Source organism: Brassica napus, chromosome A6, assembly GCF_020379485.1.
Source record: "Brassica napus cultivar Da-Ae chromosome A6, Da-Ae, whole genome shotgun sequence".
Taxonomy (NCBI): domain Eukaryota; kingdom Viridiplantae; phylum Streptophyta; class Magnoliopsida; order Brassicales; family Brassicaceae; genus Brassica; species Brassica napus.
The window spans coordinates 7,400,758-7,418,855 of NC_063439.1; the positions used below are offsets into that span (position 1 = coordinate 7,400,758).

The 18,098-nt window shown below is 34.9% G+C and overlaps 3 protein-coding genes across 3 annotated transcripts; all 3 read right to left on the minus strand.

The window, feature by feature from the left end:
* Positions 1 to 2,897: 2,897 nt before the first annotated feature.
* Positions 2,898 to 4,787, minus strand: LOC106346902 (protein REVEILLE 7-like). The gene is made up of 5 exons (XM_013786366.3): positions 4,530 to 4,787; positions 4,316 to 4,420; positions 4,117 to 4,228; positions 3,969 to 4,030; positions 2,898 to 3,874 (listed from the first exon to the last, which is right to left on the minus strand). Exons 1-5 carry the CDS (start codon positions 4,539 to 4,541, stop codon positions 3,161 to 3,163), a joined length of 1,005 nt encoding a protein of 334 aa, XP_013641820.2. The 5' UTR covers positions 4,542 to 4,787; the 3' UTR covers positions 2,898 to 3,160.
* A 1,233-nt stretch (positions 4,788 to 6,020) lies between these two features.
* Positions 6,021 to 8,355, minus strand: LOC106351429 (general transcription and DNA repair factor IIH subunit TFB4). Its single transcript, XM_013791232.3, has 11 exons — positions 8,147 to 8,355; positions 7,987 to 8,075; positions 7,627 to 7,906; positions 7,347 to 7,393; positions 7,144 to 7,181; positions 7,012 to 7,057; positions 6,872 to 6,925; positions 6,716 to 6,784; positions 6,514 to 6,590; positions 6,329 to 6,424; positions 6,021 to 6,237 (listed from the first exon to the last, which is right to left on the minus strand). Exons 1-11 carry the CDS (start codon positions 8,175 to 8,177, stop codon positions 6,162 to 6,164), a joined length of 903 nt encoding a protein of 300 aa, XP_013646686.2. The 5' UTR covers positions 8,178 to 8,355; the 3' UTR covers positions 6,021 to 6,161.
* Positions 8,356 to 10,158: 1,803 nt separating this feature from the next.
* Positions 10,159 to 14,761, minus strand: LOC106346903 (kinesin-like protein KIN-7A). The gene is made up of 14 exons (XM_048782432.1): positions 14,556 to 14,761; positions 14,007 to 14,251; positions 13,821 to 13,910; positions 13,630 to 13,730; positions 13,431 to 13,547; positions 13,279 to 13,360; positions 13,118 to 13,185; positions 12,972 to 13,031; positions 12,743 to 12,867; positions 12,453 to 12,651; positions 12,259 to 12,369; positions 12,074 to 12,175; positions 10,681 to 12,008; positions 10,159 to 10,602 (listed from the first exon to the last, which is right to left on the minus strand). The coding sequence occupies exons 2-14, from the start codon at positions 14,239 to 14,241 to the stop codon at positions 10,278 to 10,280; spliced, it is 2,943 nt and encodes a 980-aa protein (XP_048638389.1). The 5' UTR covers positions 14,242 to 14,251; positions 14,556 to 14,761; the 3' UTR covers positions 10,159 to 10,277.
* Positions 14,762 to 18,098: the final 3,337 nt, after the last annotated feature.

Genomic DNA, 18,098 nt, shown 5'->3' on the forward strand with positions numbered 1-18,098 from the left:
ATAATTGTTTTGAACATATATTCACCATATAAACATACAATGTTGAAACTTGTAAATCTATGTTACAAATTTGTAAATGTCTAATTGAATGTTACACCATGGTAAAATATATATGACGATATTGGTAAACAAGTGTACATGTAGATATGTTCATTGTTGAGCTACTTGTAATATTTCAAAATGTAATGCATTTAAAATGTTTTATACATTTCTTTGTAACGCCACATTTGTTATCTTTTTGAAATATCCACTTTACATACTTTCATGTGGACAACTATATCTGACTGTGTACGTGTACAAGATATATATCTGAGTGTACAATCTTCTTCTTGATGAGTCATTCTTGTATTTTTCTTTTTTTTAAATATGTCTACTTTACACGCTGTATCAGAGTGTACATGTGTACATTATCATCAAATATGTTAAGCCATATTTGTTATCTTTTTGAAATATCCACCATACACAGTTTCATGTGGACAACTATATTAGAGTGCGTACGTGTACAAGATATATATGAATGTACAATCTTCTTCTTGACTAGCCATTTTGTTTTTTTTTAATACGTCCATCAGAGTGTACATGTGTACATTATCATCAAAGTGTACTCCAAAACAAAATTATACAAAAACTGAAAGATTAAATGTGCAAAAAAGTCAAAATTGACCATTGGTGCTTGAGATTCATTTCGTGTCCATGTACTGTTGGTCGGAGATGAACCAGTGACGACGAGGTGAGACTTGAGACAAAGATGACATAAACGTCGTCAGTGAAGCGTTATCCTTGACCTCCTGCGTAGAAGAAGGAACACCGAGAAGAAGATGATATCACCGGTAGTCGCTCGTCGGATTCTTCCACCACTGGGCGGCTCTGCAAATAAACATAGATTTGTTTTTTTTTCTCCAGAAAAATACAAATAAAACCAAAGAATTCAAAGCACTTACTAGGCCTGGGCGTTTTTAACTCAATCCGAAGTACCTATCTAGACCCGAACCGGAAAAACCGAAACCGAATCCGAACTGTTATACAAAAATATCCGAACGGGACTTATGAGCTTAGTACTTTGGTGTTTGGTTATAATCCAAACCGAACCGACATCCGAACTAGGATCCGAAGATATCCGAAATTAGTTAAATATGTTAAAGTTTTTATATATTTAAGATGATTTAGATATTTTAGGATATTCAAAATATTTTTTTAGTTTGTTTTAATTGTTATTTTGAATACTTTTTAGTTAATTTAGATAGTTTAACTAATTTTTAATTTGATTTTTAAACAATTTATATATTTTGAAAAAAAATTTGTCAATTTTTAAAGTATAAAAAATATATTTTTGGACGATTTTAAACATTGGTTACATCCGATCCGAACCGAACCCGGAAGGAACCTAACCGAAACCGATCTGATAATTAGTAAAACCCGAATGGTACTTCTGAGTATAACACTGAAAATCCGATAATCCGAATTATCCGGACCGATACCGAACGGTCCACCGAACGCCCAGGCCTAGCACTTACCGGTAGACATCTCCGACGTTCCGTTTAGTGCGTCTCTCACCACCAAAACATCCTCAGCCTCCGTCGTTTCTGCTCCTACAAAAAATCCCAGAAACATCAAATACATACTCCCTTAAGATCTACAGCAAGCACACAAATGTCGGGGAACTCACCGCCGTCCTTCTCTTTCCCACGCCGGTTGCGTATCCTCGACATTCTTCTCCGAGCAACTTTCTGAGATTCTCTTTCGCCGGAATTCACAGTTGTCTCGCTTCTTCTTTGAGCAACTTTCTGAGAATTGGATGATTAGTGATTTTAGGGATTGTAAAGTCAATCGTCGGAAAAAAAAATAGCATAATAGATCTGAAAAGAAAAAAAGAACTAAGAAGACGAGAAGATATACAAAAAGTACTTTACTAGTTATGTATATAAAATCAGGTTTAATCTTTTATGGGATCCTTCACTAATTTTGAATTTCGAAAATCCAATCAAACCAAAATCTTCTAACTAAAAATTAACTTACTAGTTACACTTTTAAGAGGGCATTTTGAGTCTTTTCACCAAAAAACTGCTCTATTAGCACAAACTGCCCTAAAGTGATAATAAAACTTGTAAACTGCCTTAGAGTGTAAATCACTCAAGAAAGAAATTGATTCTGTGAAAAATATTTGACGAAGAGAAAAATATCGAGGAAGAGAGAAACTCAAAAAAATTAATCACCCAATACAAAAAAGACACGTAGGGAATTGTAGCCAGTTCTCTTTTTTTTTTGCGATCAAGTAGAGACTCATACTGACTTTCTGTGAACCACTCCGGTAGATTTTGATCAATGTGAACAACAAACGACGGTTATTTCCTGACACTGCGTGTTAGGCTATCCGCTCTTGAATTTTGCGTCCTTGGTACATAAATAATCTCCGAACGTGTGAAAATCTCTTTCAGAGACTTAATATCTTCCAAATAATTTGCAAATACAGACCATTCTTCTGGTTCCGAAACCATCTTCACCAACTAAGAACAATCCGTTGCAAATGTAACCTGAAACTGATATAAAATTTTCATACATTCTATTGTCCAAAATAGTGCTAAAAATGTCATATTAAGCATCAGTTCTGTATTTTTAGCTCATTTTTTATTTATTTATTTTTGTTTTTTTAGAACCTTTTTAAAAAGCTCTCCAATTTGGAGGTGGTCTTATATACCAATGGGTCTAGAATGTTTAGATCTGGCCCTGAAGAAAGTTCCAATTTGTAGGTGGTCTTATATACCAATGGGCCTAGAATGTTTAGATCTGGGCCCTGTAGAAAGTTTCAATTAGCCGAAGTCCCTTCCCTCTTGTCTTCTGCCTTCTTCATGGTTGGCTTATTAAGCTGGTTAAATGTTCACTCTTTTGTAATCATAACCTTTGACAAATCTCCTGACTGTTATTCATGAAACGATGCTTAAGCTTGGAATAGAGTTACAATCAGTTGATTGGACAAATACACTTGTCTATGAAGCAAAAAAAAAAAGGAACCGTCTTTTTTTAATGTTAGACAGTGGATGAAACTTCATCACAAGTGCATTTGCTTCCTCTCCAATCTCTAACAATGATATGCCCTTCCACCCATCAGTATCAATCCTAAAAGTGGTTTTGTAGCAACTGTACAAGATGGCGTGTTCTTAGGCTACGAGCATACACGTGCTCTTCTCCGGCTTCCCTCTTCTTCTGAAGCTACCAAGGACAAGGACGATGTCACTTCTCTTTCTGATAAGCATCTCTTGTATGGTCTGAACCCATTTGCACGATAACAAGGTTCTTGTTTTTCTAACGAGGTTAGCCGTTTCCGTGCTTCTGCACTCTTCTCCAAGTTGTCTGAAATTTCTGTGACCGAGCCAAACACGTTGGAACCGGTACATGACGTATCCCATACCCCTAGAGATAAAGCAGTGTCGACGTGCCTAGAATCTTGACCCGTCGTTGATTTGTGATCAACACCTGAGTCCTCTCTGGAAGAAGATGTTTTGTGAGATTCACCCGTCACTAGGACAATCTTCCCAAAAAGCATAATGCTAGATATGGGTTTTGAACCGGTTACAGCATCATCCTCTTTAAAAGATTGCTTGGATGTTGCATAGTCATTCTTCTTATCTATGGACTGCATGTCACTGGTACACGAGTTAGGAGAGGAGCATCGGTTGACCTGATCCTCTGAATCAAATGGTGATAGCACAGAAGTTGGAGACTTTGTTCCTTTCTCCAAATTAGAGGAAGGAGACTGAGCATATGGAACAGGCGACTTCCGAGGATAAGGATGTGTTGGTTTCCTCTTTGGACGAGGAGGCGGGATCACAACCGTTTTAACCGAGCCGTCCCTACCACTGTCAGCTTCACGAGCCACCTGCAAATGGATCAAACAGAAAAAAAGTCAGATTAAAAAACCAGCTAGATAAGTAATACTAATGTTTGAGATGATGTATGTATATAGACAAGACCTTGGAGAAAAACTTCTGAGCATGGCTTCTGATCTGAACAGCTGTTTTCGTACCTATATGTTCTGCACCAAAAAATCAACACTAACTCAGAACTACCTCAAGCTAGAAAGTTGCCTTCTGTCAAAGCAAAACAAAACTGAAAGAATACCTTGGATTTGCCGCCAAGCACGACCATAAAGCTCGATAGCATCAAGGAACCTCTCATGCTCTGCCTCGCTCCACTTCTCTCTCTGCTTAGATACTGTGTACGGCTTCCTAACCTTAAAGAACAATACACAGAGAGTTCAGCAAATGAAAAAAAAAAAAAAAATCTCCGACAGTGGAAATTGTCTAAACAAAGCTGATACCTTAGCAGCGTTTGCGATCCGACAACTGCTGGTTTCATGATTGGTTCCTTCATTTGAATTGCAACTTCCATTCTCTACATTGCTACTTCCATCCTCACTTCGATCCTACAGTATAAAACTAAAGCAATTAACTAAATAGCTTACAAAGCAATTCGCAAGCTAACACATCTTTAATTAAATCAAATCTGTTTTCCAAAAGAAGAAAGTTAATTACCGGAGCAGCCATGTAACAGTATCTGCAAGCTTTCTTCAGATCTCAGCACAGTTAATAGATAAAAAAAAGTGTGACTAGTTCTGTTTTTTTTTCCAGGGGAAATCAAACTCCTGGAAACAGGAAGATTATCTCCGAGAAAGTGAAGCAAAAACAAAAAAATTAATAGTTAGAGAAGAAGAGATTAGGAAGGAGACAGTGAGGAGAACATACTAGAAAGGGCAAGTGCTAATATAGCCGTGCTTTGCCACGTCAGATGCTAGTTTCTATATTTTTTTTAATCTCTATGGAAATTTCGAGAAGGTGAGAGACAGATAATCTTGTGGCTGTGAGCTAACCTAACCTAACCCTTCACGCTCGTTTCTTTGCGGTGTACCTCACGCGATTCGTCTACAAAGATCCGATCTGTGGATAAAGTGGGGGCGACGTTAGAATTTATGAAAAAGATATTGAGTGTCTTGTAATTATTGAGAAGATATTTTTTTGTTTTTATTTATTTATTTCATCATCTCCGTCCCTGTTTTATTGCTCTTTGCCCCTAAACAAATCTGGTTGTTAAGAACTTTAATCCTGGATTTTATAAGAAACAAATATCTATATATCCTGAATTAATTTCTGTAAATAGTTCATCAATCATCAGGTAGTTTATGTTTACTCCTTTTCCATTAGATGATTGATTGGTTGTAATTTGATTAAATAATAATACACCTTTACTGAAAATTTAGAAAGTTCACACATGAAAATTGTAAAAGTAAATGGTTGGGATAATAGGGGAAATCAGCCACATCACATGGTGGCGGATGCGACAACGAGATCTCTATTAATCACAGAGGCTATCGGAGCCACAATTTTGATACGACCACATCAGCCCATCCCTCTTTTATTTATTTATATTTGTTTCATATTTTTTTTAATATACTTGCCTTAGAAAAAATGGAATTGGATACCTATTAGATTTTTTTCCCCCTCCATTTATGAGAAAGGACGATTTGTTAACACTCAGTTTAGTTTACATGTACACATTTCAGGTCCTAAAGTTCCTTTCTGTTACGCAAGAAAACCATTACCACATCCACACTTCATATTTTCTAATCTCGTTATTTGTCTACAAGGACGATTTAAGGTTCGAGTCTTCATGATTCAACATTTAAGGCAGTTTTGAAAAGAAAAGTTATCAGACTAATATCTCTCTGATTCATCAATATCGAAACCTAGTACAAGATCAGTTTCTTACACTAATCAGTCCAAGTCCTAACTCTGTACTATCTCTCCTAAAGGTTAATTAAACCAGACAAAAGTACACACAGCTTACCAAATTTATTGTATGCTGATGACAGACGACTGGTTGGTTGCGAGGACTCGGGTTTCAGAATGGGGTGTCTTTGGCAACACAAATGCCTTTGAACAGTCTAGTTCAATCTCTAGGTATTCGAGTATTGTTTGTTCATGTCAGAGCTTTGCAAAAATAAACTCAAATCACTAGGGCACTATAGGTGATTTGATCAAAACTGTAATTAAGTTGATTTTTCAATTTGGTGTTTTTCTTCATAGATTGTTGTAAATCAACGCAAAGACTACAATACGTAAATAAATACTAAGCAAATTTTGAAGTGTCTCCAGCGTAAAAGATGACTTTTAAGAATCAGGAGCTTTTCTCTTCTTATCACTGACAGTTGAAGCACCATCAAGCTTAGACTGACCAAAAACTGACCTGCAAATTCAGTTTATGGATACTAGAATCAAACAACTTCTTGATAGCTTATTATATTGAGAAAGAACAAGAATGGGTCAATATCTCTTACCCGCACGTCGAACATTTCTTGTGATGCTCACAGAAAATGGACAGACATACCGAACATACATACCCCATATCGATAGTCTTCTTGTGGCAAAAACACCTGCGAGTTTTTTGTTTGTTTACATTTTACCATCTCTTACTTAAAAACATGCGGAGGAAGACTGTAAGAGTTCTATATGTGTCACTTACGATGCTCGAAAATCAACGCCTACGGGTTTAGGAAGTTGTACAAAGCTACGGGTGTGCAAATCAGTAGCAAAGATCGTCTTTTTATGCAAAACAGAACAAAGGAAAGTTAGGACCCTTCGATTACGCTAATGTAACCGAGAGACTTAAAACTACACAGTACACATGTAATAGTTTTGTGTTTGGACTTTAGCTGAGAGCATACCGTAAGAAACTGAAACAGCCCATCCAACTGTTTTGGTGCATGATGTACACCGCCGGTTATGTAAGATGCCTACATATATGCCACAGATGATGAAAAACTAATGCATAGGTTGAGGGGTTGAAGATTTAAGAAGATTCTAGGGAGAAATGATATTACCTGCTGCAAAAACGCCGAGTTCTGTGTACCTATGTAACAGGAATCAATGGGGACCTAAATAACCAAGTCACTTGAGGTACAGATCTTTGAAATTATTGAGAAACCTTAAATCCCAAAGAACTAATGAAAACAAAGAGTACCATTAGGCGTTGGGCAGAGAAGATAGAGTTCATAACAGCTACATATCTGAAAAGAAGAACAACATCCTTCATGAGACCAGACAAACAGGAGATGATATTGCAAGTAGAAAAGGGATATAGAAGCAAACGTACTGTTCAGGGCCATCAGGGGAGCCTTGCAAGCATAAAATCTGTATTTCATATACATGCCAATAGCACAATCAGTTCTATTTGAAAGAGATGCAATCAAATATCAGGAGGTACGAGCTCTAAGCTGAAGACTTCTACAAAGCAATCAAGATGAGAACTATTATCCAATACAATTGATTGAGATGTATATCATACTGAACACGCACCCGAGGCTGGGGATGAAGATGTCCAGAACGGAAAACCCTCTGTATATCTAACCGGAAAATCAAAGAAAACAAAAAAGGTGAGTTTTCCCTAGAGATATGCTATAGGTTTAGCCGAGAACACACATAGCGACCATTTTTTTCCTAACTTAAGAGGACGCTAGGCCTTAAGATCATTAGCATGATGTTATGTAGCATACAGACAAGGCCTTTACTTGCCAATAAAACACACAAAGAAGAGAGATCAAATACTAAATGAATCATTATTTTCAAGAAAGGATACAGCAAAGAGCCATGGAGAGTGATCCTGACAAGAGAGAAGAAGCTATCCTCTCATCATGCTCCTGCTCCTTGATAAGCTCCTCATCTTTAACAATAAAATCTTCCAACTTCTCAAGCAAAGAGCCAAAAAGAGCAGGCATTCCAGTTCTACCACTCTCAGAGTTCCCACTCAATGTCAAAGACGAATCATAGATGTAATCACACGAACAGTACCCAGTAGCTATCACTACAACTCGGTTCAGTTGATTCAACCCCAAAACCGCGTTCAGAAAAGCAAGCACCTACCGTAACAAAACAGCAAAATCAAGAACACAAAACGAAATCATTCACAACGTAATTCGAAAGAACAACACTTACTTACATGAGATAGGAACTGAGAGAATGTAGTCGATCTATTGCTCCAGAACAAGGGATTCGTATCGAGTAACAACACTAGAAGACTAACATCGTCTGCGCGAAAACAATCAGAATCGTTTTCATACTATGTGTTAGGGTTTTCTAATCAGAGAGGAAGTTAAGACCTGAATAGAGCTTAGAAGCAACGGTAGCCATTTGATATAGCTTTCACGAGAATCCAACTCAAGAGTTTCAGTATCTTCCCGCTAGAAACGAGATCCGATTAGCTAGCTTGACATCTTCTCCTTCTTCGATATCTTCGCAGCAAGTCTCGAGTTTCCACTGTTATTAAAAGCTGGAGATGATCAGACGCCGACCCGTTTCCCTGAGGTGATTCGGTAGGATCCGGATTTGGATCCGAAACAGGCCCAAATATTATATACGTTGTAACGCCCAATTTCCAGCAAACGTGGGTTTTATAACTTTATTTTACATACGCCACGTGGCACGTAATAATAATAATCTCTAGTTAATAACCCGCGCCTCGCGCGGGATGTGATTATTAGTTTCGTTATTTTTAATAAAAACATATTAAATCTGTTTAATCTAGATATTGGTTCAGTTTTAAATTATTTTTTGGTTTATTCTGTTAGAATGTTTGATTTTTTAGTTTTTTTTGGTAAAAACAAAAAATTATTATTATTTGTTTATTTTTATGATATAAATTTTAGATAATTGTCATGTCGAACCAATGGTTTCATATTATAGTTTGTAAACGGATAATAGTTCAAGAAAAAGAAAAAAAAATTATTAAGACTAATCATTTCACTACAATTTGGTCGGTAGTGAAAGAAGCATTAAGAAAAAAAATATTTCAACTTCCAAAAAAAAAATAGATACTTCAGTAGTGGTAAATACTTATAAAGTGCTCACATCAAGGTGCACATATATGTGTATGTAAAAGTATATAAAAATAAATGACAAATATATAAAGATATTGTTAATTAATATTAATGATATTTTTGTTCTAAATAATACATAACAGATAAAATTAAAATTAATTAAAAATTAAAAAGGCCTTGACATTAGTGAATTTTTTTCATATAAAAAAAATCAACTGTATCCGTAAATAGAAGTGGGCACAGATCGAATATCCGAGTATTTGGAGGCATTCATGTCGATTCAATCTTTAGCCACTTGGATAATCGGTGACTATGATATCCGAAATGATTTAGAATTTTAAAGAATATCCGACTTGATCCGTAAATAAAATTTAAAAAATAACTGAAAATTTAATAATAACGTTTTATTACAAAAATAAAATATTATTTACTTTTAAAATTTTAATACCTAATATAATAAATTTAATTCATAAAAATATTGTAATACTTATATAAACTATAATATATATAACATATATATATATATAATTCTGTACATATATGTATATATATATATGCATATAATAGATCAAATTTGATAATTACTCCTAAAAATATTGGTATTTGTGATTTGCTTTTTTTTTTAATTGTATTTTAGTAATTGATTTGTTTTGTAGAGTTACAGATATCCATATTTTTTGGTTCAATTCAAAACGGATAACGAATTGAATCAAAACTTATAAATATTTTGCCCAACTTTATCGGTAAACAATAAAAATAATATATATATAGTTTAGCTTTTGATTCGTTATTTGTTTTGATCCGAACCGAAAAATCAAAAGTTTTATTGGAACCATGCATATGAATTTTATATTAAAAAATATAAAGTATATAGTGTAAACACATTTATGAATATAGTGTGAACGCGTTAGCATATTTATTATCAAATCATTGTGAGGCTGCCACGTGTCTATTATAGTGTGAATGCATTTATTATAATGATTCTCCTTTAATATATAAGGGATTCAAAAAACTTTGCTGATAGTCTTTCCAGATTCCCAAAACAAGATAACAATCTTTGACCTATTTTGTAAATTCAGTAGCATTAGTCAAAATCCATTATTCTTGGATAAACGATATGACTGGGACTGTCAAATGTAATATAGTGTGAGCGCGTTAGCATATTTATTATCAAATCATTGTGAAGCTGCCACGTGTCTATTATAATGTGAATGCATTTATTATAATGCTTCTCCTTTAATATATAAGGGATTCAAAAAACTTTGCTGATAGTAGCATTAGTAAGTTCAGTAGCATTAGTAAAAATCTATTATTCTTGGATAAACGATATGACTGGGACTGTCAAATGTGATAGGGAATACAAAATCAAAATGATAAGAGAACATAATTCACAAACACAAACAAAAAAAAAGTTTCATAGATGAAGAAGGTTAGAGATGTTGTCCCAACCAATGTTCCACCTTTTATCCGAAGGCATGGCGAAGTTGAGCTCAAACATCTCTTTAGAGATGTTCCCACTTTCGCAGAACCCAACAAGCTTCGCCACTATCTCTGCGCTCTCCTGCACGTGCCTTGAGTCGTAAGGATCAGTCCATAGCTTGTTCACAAACTGCAGCTTCCTCTGTTTCCCTTCCAGTGGCACGTCCCATTTCATGTACAGCTCCTCTCTCTCCTCAGGCGTCAGTCTCGAATTGATCCTTCTCGCCAAAAACTCCCTCTCACGTCTCAATGCTCTTATACTGCATAAACACAACACATTAGCTTTTTGTGAAGTGGCTAATGTAAGAGAACTCACTTGTATGTATGTGTGTGTGTACCTTGATGATAGAGATACAACTGCAGTGTCATCGCCATTTTTAGATGGAGTTCCGTTACCTATTCGAGCTGGAGTTGCGTTACCTACTTCTGCTAGGTGTTGTTCTAACCATGTCAACCGTCTCAGCTCGACTTCCATGTAGATTTGGTCTGCCTGATCGCCTTTGAACAGTAGATAGAACTGTGTCCTGTGGATGATGGAGACGTGGCAGACATGCCACAGCTCTATGATCTGTTGTCTCTCCTCTATGAATGTTATATGCCACGCTACTTGACTCTGCTCTTCATTTTCCTCTATGGTCTTCTCCTCGTCCTCTACGCTGTATCCAGCTCCTTCATTTGCTTCCAGCTCAAGCACCTGACAAACGAGAAGTTGTTTCTGGTACTGTAGTTTGGCGACACGTTCTTTGAGCTCGGTGACGTATGCTCTTATGCTTCTCACGTTCTCCTCCGCTGCGTTTTGGAACATCTGCTGCATTTTCTTCATGTTCACTGAGCTTGATCTTCTGTACCCTGGAGTGCCTTCTCTTGACGACACATCTCCGCTCTCTTCTCCTCCTTTCTGTGGAGTCTCTTGTGGTGTCACTGTCCCTCTAGTTGCGGGACTGTTGTTCTCTTGAGGATCTTTGTTCTCAGCATCACAGTCCAAGACTTGCTTAGAAGCTGAAAGAGGAGAGCATGGAGATTTCAAGAAATTCTGGCGGTTGGACACGCTGCTCGGCGTCAATGGAAGCTTCTTCTTCTTTGAATGATGATGATGATTCTTTGCCTTGGGGGTTTCATCTCCAGCATTGGTGTTGCTTGTAAGTGACATCACCAGCTTATCTATTGACTTCTGAACACTCTCAAGTTGCTCCTCTAGATTTGCGATGGTGCTTCCTTGTGAATGGAGCCTTGTTATCTCTTCCTTGAGGTTGGCACTTACACTCTTGTTAGGAGCTATAACATCTCCCGTATTCAAAACATCTTTAAGCACTGTGGAGGATGATCTCACGGTACGCATCTCCCTTATCTCTTCTTGAAGCTTGGCGATGGTCTGAGCTGCATCTTGGTTTCCTAGTCTGTGGCAAGCTACTTCCTTCTGTAGTACTTCGAGAGCCTTTGTTGCTTCTTCACCAAGCTGTTCTTGAAGGTGTTCAAGTTTTCGGATCTCGTGCATTAGTGTGAAAGGAGCTGTTGATGACTGGCGTATCATAGATTGACGTATAGTTGTCTTTCTGGCTCTCTCGTTCCTGTTTAGCGTTTTGTTCTCCGCGCTAGGGGTCACGGCAACAGAATAGGAAAGACATTTTCTGACCGGTGGGTCTGGTGAATCAAAAGGATTTAAGCCCTGAGATACAGACAAAGTCTGTTAGTACATATAGAAACAGTAGAGAGAGAGGGAGACTTAGGAACCTTATTTTGTTGTTGTTCCACTTGAAGCTTTTGGCGCAACTCCTCAAGTTGGATTTGTGCATCATCTCTTTGTTTCCTAAGCTCTTCAATTTCCATTTCCATCTACAAAAATCATCACTAAGTATCAAACCTTTTGTTCACTATATAATCTATGCGGTTTTGACGAAACTGAAGTGAATAGAAACCTGCTGGATCTTAAAATCCTTTTCTGTTGATGGACCAGGTGTGCGACGCTCTGCCTCCAGTCTAGCCACTTCTTTCTGAAGATGTTTCACTAGTTGCTTATCAGAGACAACCTGTAGTAGTTACAATACTAGCAAGTTAAATATTTTGTTTGTTTTCATCCAAAAAGGGCACCAAAAAGAACAAAGATCATTACCATATTCACTTGAGCATTGTTTGTAACTTCCTTGGCTCGGTTGGCGAAGTAGAGAGTATTTCTTGATTGTTCAGCATGAGTCGAGGCTGGACTTAATGTACATATAATGGCTGTTCGAGCATTTCCACCGAGTGAATGCTGTAATATCCGAGTGAGCTTGGAGTCTCTGTAAGGTATGTGGCCGCTTCTCTTCCCCACACTATGAAGAGTTCAAAATTCAGATGAAATCAATTTATTAAGAGTTTTTGAAATTTCAAGTGTCACTCTCAACAGATATATAAGTATCTTACCTTAGTTTCCTTATGACAGTTGTAAGGGTCATTAGACTAAGATTGATATGGCAACCTTCCCTGAGCCTCGTTCCATCTGCCTGCGACTGTGACGCTCTTTCACTTCCTGCTAAGTCCACAAAGTTCTGCAATGAATTCACGCACACACGCACCAGTTAAAACACATATTTCTAGATATACTGAAGACTCAAAATATAGAGAAACTGAAAAGAGAAGGATCTATTTTTACCAGACTAGACATGTATGATCTCACACAATCTGAATTTTCGCGGTGAGTACTTTGTATCGTCTGCTTTGCCATCAAGAACTTGTTATCAGCATTTTACAGGGGATGTTTAATTTTGTTTCAGTGAAATAATGAATAAAGAACATTACCAGTCTGATTATTTGGTGTGACCGTGAGCTAGTATCATTCAAAGCAGTTTCTCCAACTTGCCTTTGAGCTATCAAAAAGGAAGTACCAGTCAGAAATGTCGAACATGAATCAAACTTGGAGATTATGAGAAACCGAATATGATGCAACAAGCCCAAGTTACCTTCACAAATGCTAATCAGATGCCTCAAGTGTTGGTCATTATTAGCTGTTTCTTCCACCAGTTTTTCGACCACAGTCCCTTTCTGCAATCGTGGATCGTTAGGCCATTATCAACAAGAAAATGATTCCAATGCAATGTAAATAAGTGAGTACCTCAGGGTCATCAAGGAGTTTAAGGGCACGCCCTGAATCTGAATTCAGCAGATCCCTAACATTCTCATTGTATATTTCCAGACCAGAGATCTTGATAGTAAAATCTCTTTCAGGGGTCTATAAACCAGAAAAATTAAGCAACTAGTCAAAAGATCTGCACTGACATATAAAGCTCTGATCATAGCAAAACAAAGCTTACGTTAGTTATGTGATTGTAAATATCATTGACAGCTTTCTCCGTTACTCCTCTCATGGTATATGTCTTCCCACTGCTCGTTTGTCCATATGCAAATATTGTTGCTGAAACATTAAAACTAATTAGTCATCTACTAATCAATCCAAGTAAAAGCTACAAACAAAACAAGACTATCTTAGTCATAAAGCATCTACCGTTTATGCCCATCAGAGCAGACAATGCAACATTCTTAACACCATCTTCATACACATCTTCTGTGACACTCTCTGGTCCAAACACTTTATCTGAAACAAAAAAAAAAAGAGTGCATTCATTAGACACAAGATTCCTCAGGAAACAGAACGAAAAAAAAAAGCAAAGATATGGACTCTTAATATTACCGAATGTAAACGAGGACTGGTGATGCGAACGTTCTTGAGCTTGTGGTTTGGACACAATGGTGTGGTCATCAACACATTCCCAAGCCACTTGGTCTTTAGCTAACTGTTCCTTCTTGTTCAGTGGCCTTAGCCTCACGGTAACAACGATCTTCTCCTCCCTTGATCGTGAGCTTCCACCTGGTGTTACAGCTGGTGTTCTGTCGGTTTTCGAAAGTGGAGTTCCAGGAGTTCTCATTGTCGTCTTCCTACAAATGATTACAGATTGTTTCGTCAGATCTATTACATCATCAGAATTCCAGATTATTTTCCCCCAAATCTAGGGATTACTTTTAATCTTTCTTCTGAAATATTACTCAGATCTATGTAAAAACTCATATAAGGCAACATTAATAATGGATTTTCTTAACGAAATTTGATTTGAGTCAAACCTAATCCATAAAAGGTAATCTTAGGTTTGCTTAAAGCTCGAAACTTTCCAAAAGAAAAAAAAAACACTTCACTTCACTAAACAGAGTTACAGAAAAAAAAAATAAGGGATGGAGTACTTACAGAAACCAAAGGAATCGAAGAGTTACTCTCGGATCGAAGAGAGATCCAGACACCAAAATTGTCTGAGATCAACGATAGAAGAAATGAATTAAAGAATAAAAGAATGTGAGTGAAGTAGATAGTGAGAGAGGTTTCTGATTAGTCTCGTGGTAGAGATGAAGAAGAAATGAAACGGGTTTTGGGCTTCTTTTGTCTTTACCGAGGTGAGAGAGAGATTTTGAATCTGAGAACCCCCAACGGCTAGTCCCTTCCGAGTTTCTTTTGAGGGGCTTTCTTTTTCGTCTGTTTCAAAATCTACCCTCGCATTTTTAATTTCTACTAAAAGTCACCTTCAACTTATTTTCTAAAGATCCCTTATATATTAATTGAGGAACATTTGAAAAGATGTAACCTCAATTTTGTATTAATTAAAAGAGGTCCCAATGCATAGGTGGCACTCAATTAGGTAGTCAATTACATTCAATTGAAAAATAAGTAGGTACACATTCGATTTTTATATGTTGTTAGATACATAAGTTGGTCAAACTATATGATATAATGATATGATATGATATTTTCTTTCCTTAAATAAAACCTACGGAATTACCATAAATGACTAATATATATATGACAATTAATGAGTTTAATAATAAAGATTTGATAACAATGTATATCTCCTCCATCATTTTTTGTTTAATTTTATATTATTAAAATAAATTAAACAATCAAATTAGCTATAAAAATAAAATTTAGATTTTTTCGTATATGTTATATTTTGAATTTTTAAAAACGACAATAAATGACTAAAACTATTAAAATTATTATGTTAAAAATTAATGATCAATGATTTAACATTTTTATTATAAGAAGATACACATGATTTTAAAACCATATGAGTAAAAAATTTCATTTAATAATAAAATAAATAAATATATATATATATATATTAAACACTATATACCATAAGATTACATAAATATTTTAATATTAAAACTTTCAATGAATTTTCAAGAACATTTATAAATTATAAACTTATTAAAGATTTCAGATTGAAAATTTTGTTATCGATGATTTAAATATTTTGTTATAAAACGATATGAACGATCATAGAACCGTATGATTATAAATTCTTATATAATAAATAACTATACAAAATATACTATTCCTAGAAAAATAGGTTGGTCCATCTTAACTTATATTACACTTTTTATTAAACTAACTATCGAATTGATAAATAACGTATCAAAAAATGTTTTGCACTTTCCTTAAATAAAAGCTACGAAATTACCTAATATGATTAACGTATATGTGAAAATTAATTATAATGAATAATAAATATTTGATAACAATTTTTGTATCTTAGTTCTTTTTTTAATTTTATATTATTAAAATATATTTAAAAATCACATTAAATATATAATAAAAACATTTATAATTTTTCTTATATGTTATATTTTGAATTTTTCAAAACGTCTATAAATTATTAGAAATTTGAAGATCCCCACTCTGAAAATTTTGTGATCAATAGATTATTTTTTTGTCATAATAAGTTACAAATGATCATAAAATTGTATTAATATGAACTTTTATTTAATATTATAAGAAGATACACATTATTTTAAAACCATATGAGTAAAAAATATCATTTAATAATAAAACATATATATTTATATATATATATATATAGATTATACTATATACCATAAGATTACATAAATATTTTAATATTAAAACTTTCAATGAATTTTCAAAAACATTTATAAATTATAAACTTATTAAAGATTTCACATTGAAAATTTTGTTATCGATGATTTAAATATTCAGTTATAAAATGATATGAATGATCATAGAACTGTATGATTATAAATTCTCATTTAATAAATGACTATATAAAATATACTATTCTTAGAAAAATAGGTTGGTCCATCTTGACTTACATTATATTTTTTATTAAACTAACTATAGAATTGATAAATAATCTACCAAAATTTTTTTTACACTTTCCTTAATTAGAAGCTACGAAATTACCTTATATGATTAACGTATATATGAAAATTAATTATTATGAATAATAAATATTTGATAACAATTTTGGTATCTTAGTTCTTTTTTTTTAATTTTATATTATTGAAAGATAATAAAAAATCACATTAAATATATAATAAAAACATTTACATTTTTTCTTATATGTTATATTTGAATTTTTCAAAACGTCTATATATTATTAGAAATTTGAATATTTCCACTCTGAAAATTTTGTGATCAATAGATTATTTTTTTGTTATAATAATTTACAAATGATCATAAAATATAACGGATATGAATTTTTATTTAATAAATATTCAAACTAAATAATATATATATATATACACTAATGATTTAAAGCAACAAGATTGGCTGATCAATTTAGTCGTCCAGTTGAAATCTTTCAAAAGTATGTGAAAGACTAAAGTCAAAGTAAATATGAATTTAGAATAGTAGTTATATTTTACTAACCAAATACCGAAAAAATCGAACCGAACCGAAACCAACCCGATATCCGGGTTGAACACCCGTAATCCAAATGCAGCCAAACTATTGTTTCATTCTCCAAAATATAATAAAAATAATAACTTAATCCCGCGCAAGGCGCGGGTCTTATCCTAGTGTTATATTATTTTCTCCTCTTGTATTTCCTCGTCAACTTATTCTTGTCAGCTTGTTGTTGATTTTTTTTTTCTTTTCATATTGTACACCTTCGTCATCCAGTTAATTGTTACTTTTTTTTTTGTCATCTGATGGATTAATATTAACTTGAAACTGAGAGTACACAAAGCCAACAAAGGTATCCAACCTTTTTGGAGCCAAAAGCCGGCAAGGTGATAGGCACCATCCGGAGACAAAGTTTTACACATACACTACACCCATAAACTAGACTAAAGGAAGAAATAAAAGTTGAGGAAGAGCATGGTGGAGATACACGATAAACTGCAGGAAAGGAGAAGCTAAACCGAGCCGGAAGAAGAGATGAAAATGAAAGCGATGCACGTCTAATTATTTGAGTTTGAAATATGATCTCCACGAGCATAATCACCAGAGGGAAACGCTCCAACACCACATATAAAACTGCTTCATCAACAAGAAGCCACAAGAGAAACATATCTTCAAACCGAGCAGCCAAAGAAGTCGATGGTAGGCAATGAACTACTCAAAGACTGCACGCAATTGAGCTAATGCTCCACAACCTTACCAAGAAATCCGGAAAACCCGTTGGTTTCAAACCAAGGGACTGCACAACTTCCACACCCCGGAGCTTCACCAACTGAAGTCAACTCAAACAAGAACAAAGGTCTAACCATGTGGACTTACCAATGATAAAAACAATGAGAAACAGCCGCCTTAAGAAAGACCAAGCATAACCCACTTCAAGAGCAGAAATAACCACCCGAGAGCACCGGTAATGACGTCTTCGAACGGAACCACAGACCAAACAAACTCCACAAGACCAAAGACAACTGAAACTCCTCCTTCCAACAACCTTAAAGCAGAGTCCTCTACACTCTCTCAAGTTGTCTCCACATGGAA

Excerpts from the sequence above, each read along its gene's own strand:
- LOC106346902 (XM_013786366.3), bottom strand. Across the intron at positions 4,031-4,116 it reads TGCTTGGCGGCAAATCCAAG|AACATATAGGTACGAAAACA; the intron begins GTATTCTTTCAG and ends TTTTTGGTGCAG. Across the intron at positions 3,875-3,968 it reads CTCAGAAGTTTTTCTCCAAG|GTGGCTCGTGAAGCTGACAG; the intron begins GTCTTGTCTATA and ends ATCCATTTGCAG.
- LOC106351429 (XM_013791232.3), bottom strand. The coding sequence starts at position 8,177 with ATGGCTACCGTTGCTTCTAAGCTCTATTCAG. Across the intron at positions 6,591-6,715 it reads GGCTGTTTCAGTTTCTTACG|ACGATCTTTGCTACTGATTT; the intron begins GTATGCTCTCAG and ends TTGCATAAAAAG. Across the intron at positions 6,425-6,513 it reads GGCGTTGATTTTCGAGCATC|GTGTTTTTGCCACAAGAAGA; the intron begins GTAAGTGACACA and ends AAAAACTCGCAG.
- LOC106346903 (XM_048782432.1), bottom strand. The coding sequence starts at position 14,241 with ATGAGAACTCCTGGAACTCCACTTTCGAAAACCGACAGAACACCAGCT. Across the intron at positions 12,176-12,258 it reads AGGATTTTAAGATCCAGCAG|ATGGAAATGGAAATTGAAGA; the intron begins GTTTCTATTCAC and ends TGATTTTTGTAG. Across the intron at positions 10,603-10,680 it reads GTTGTATCTCTATCATCAAG|TATAAGAGCATTGAGACGTG; the intron begins GTACACACACAC and ends GTGTTTATGCAG.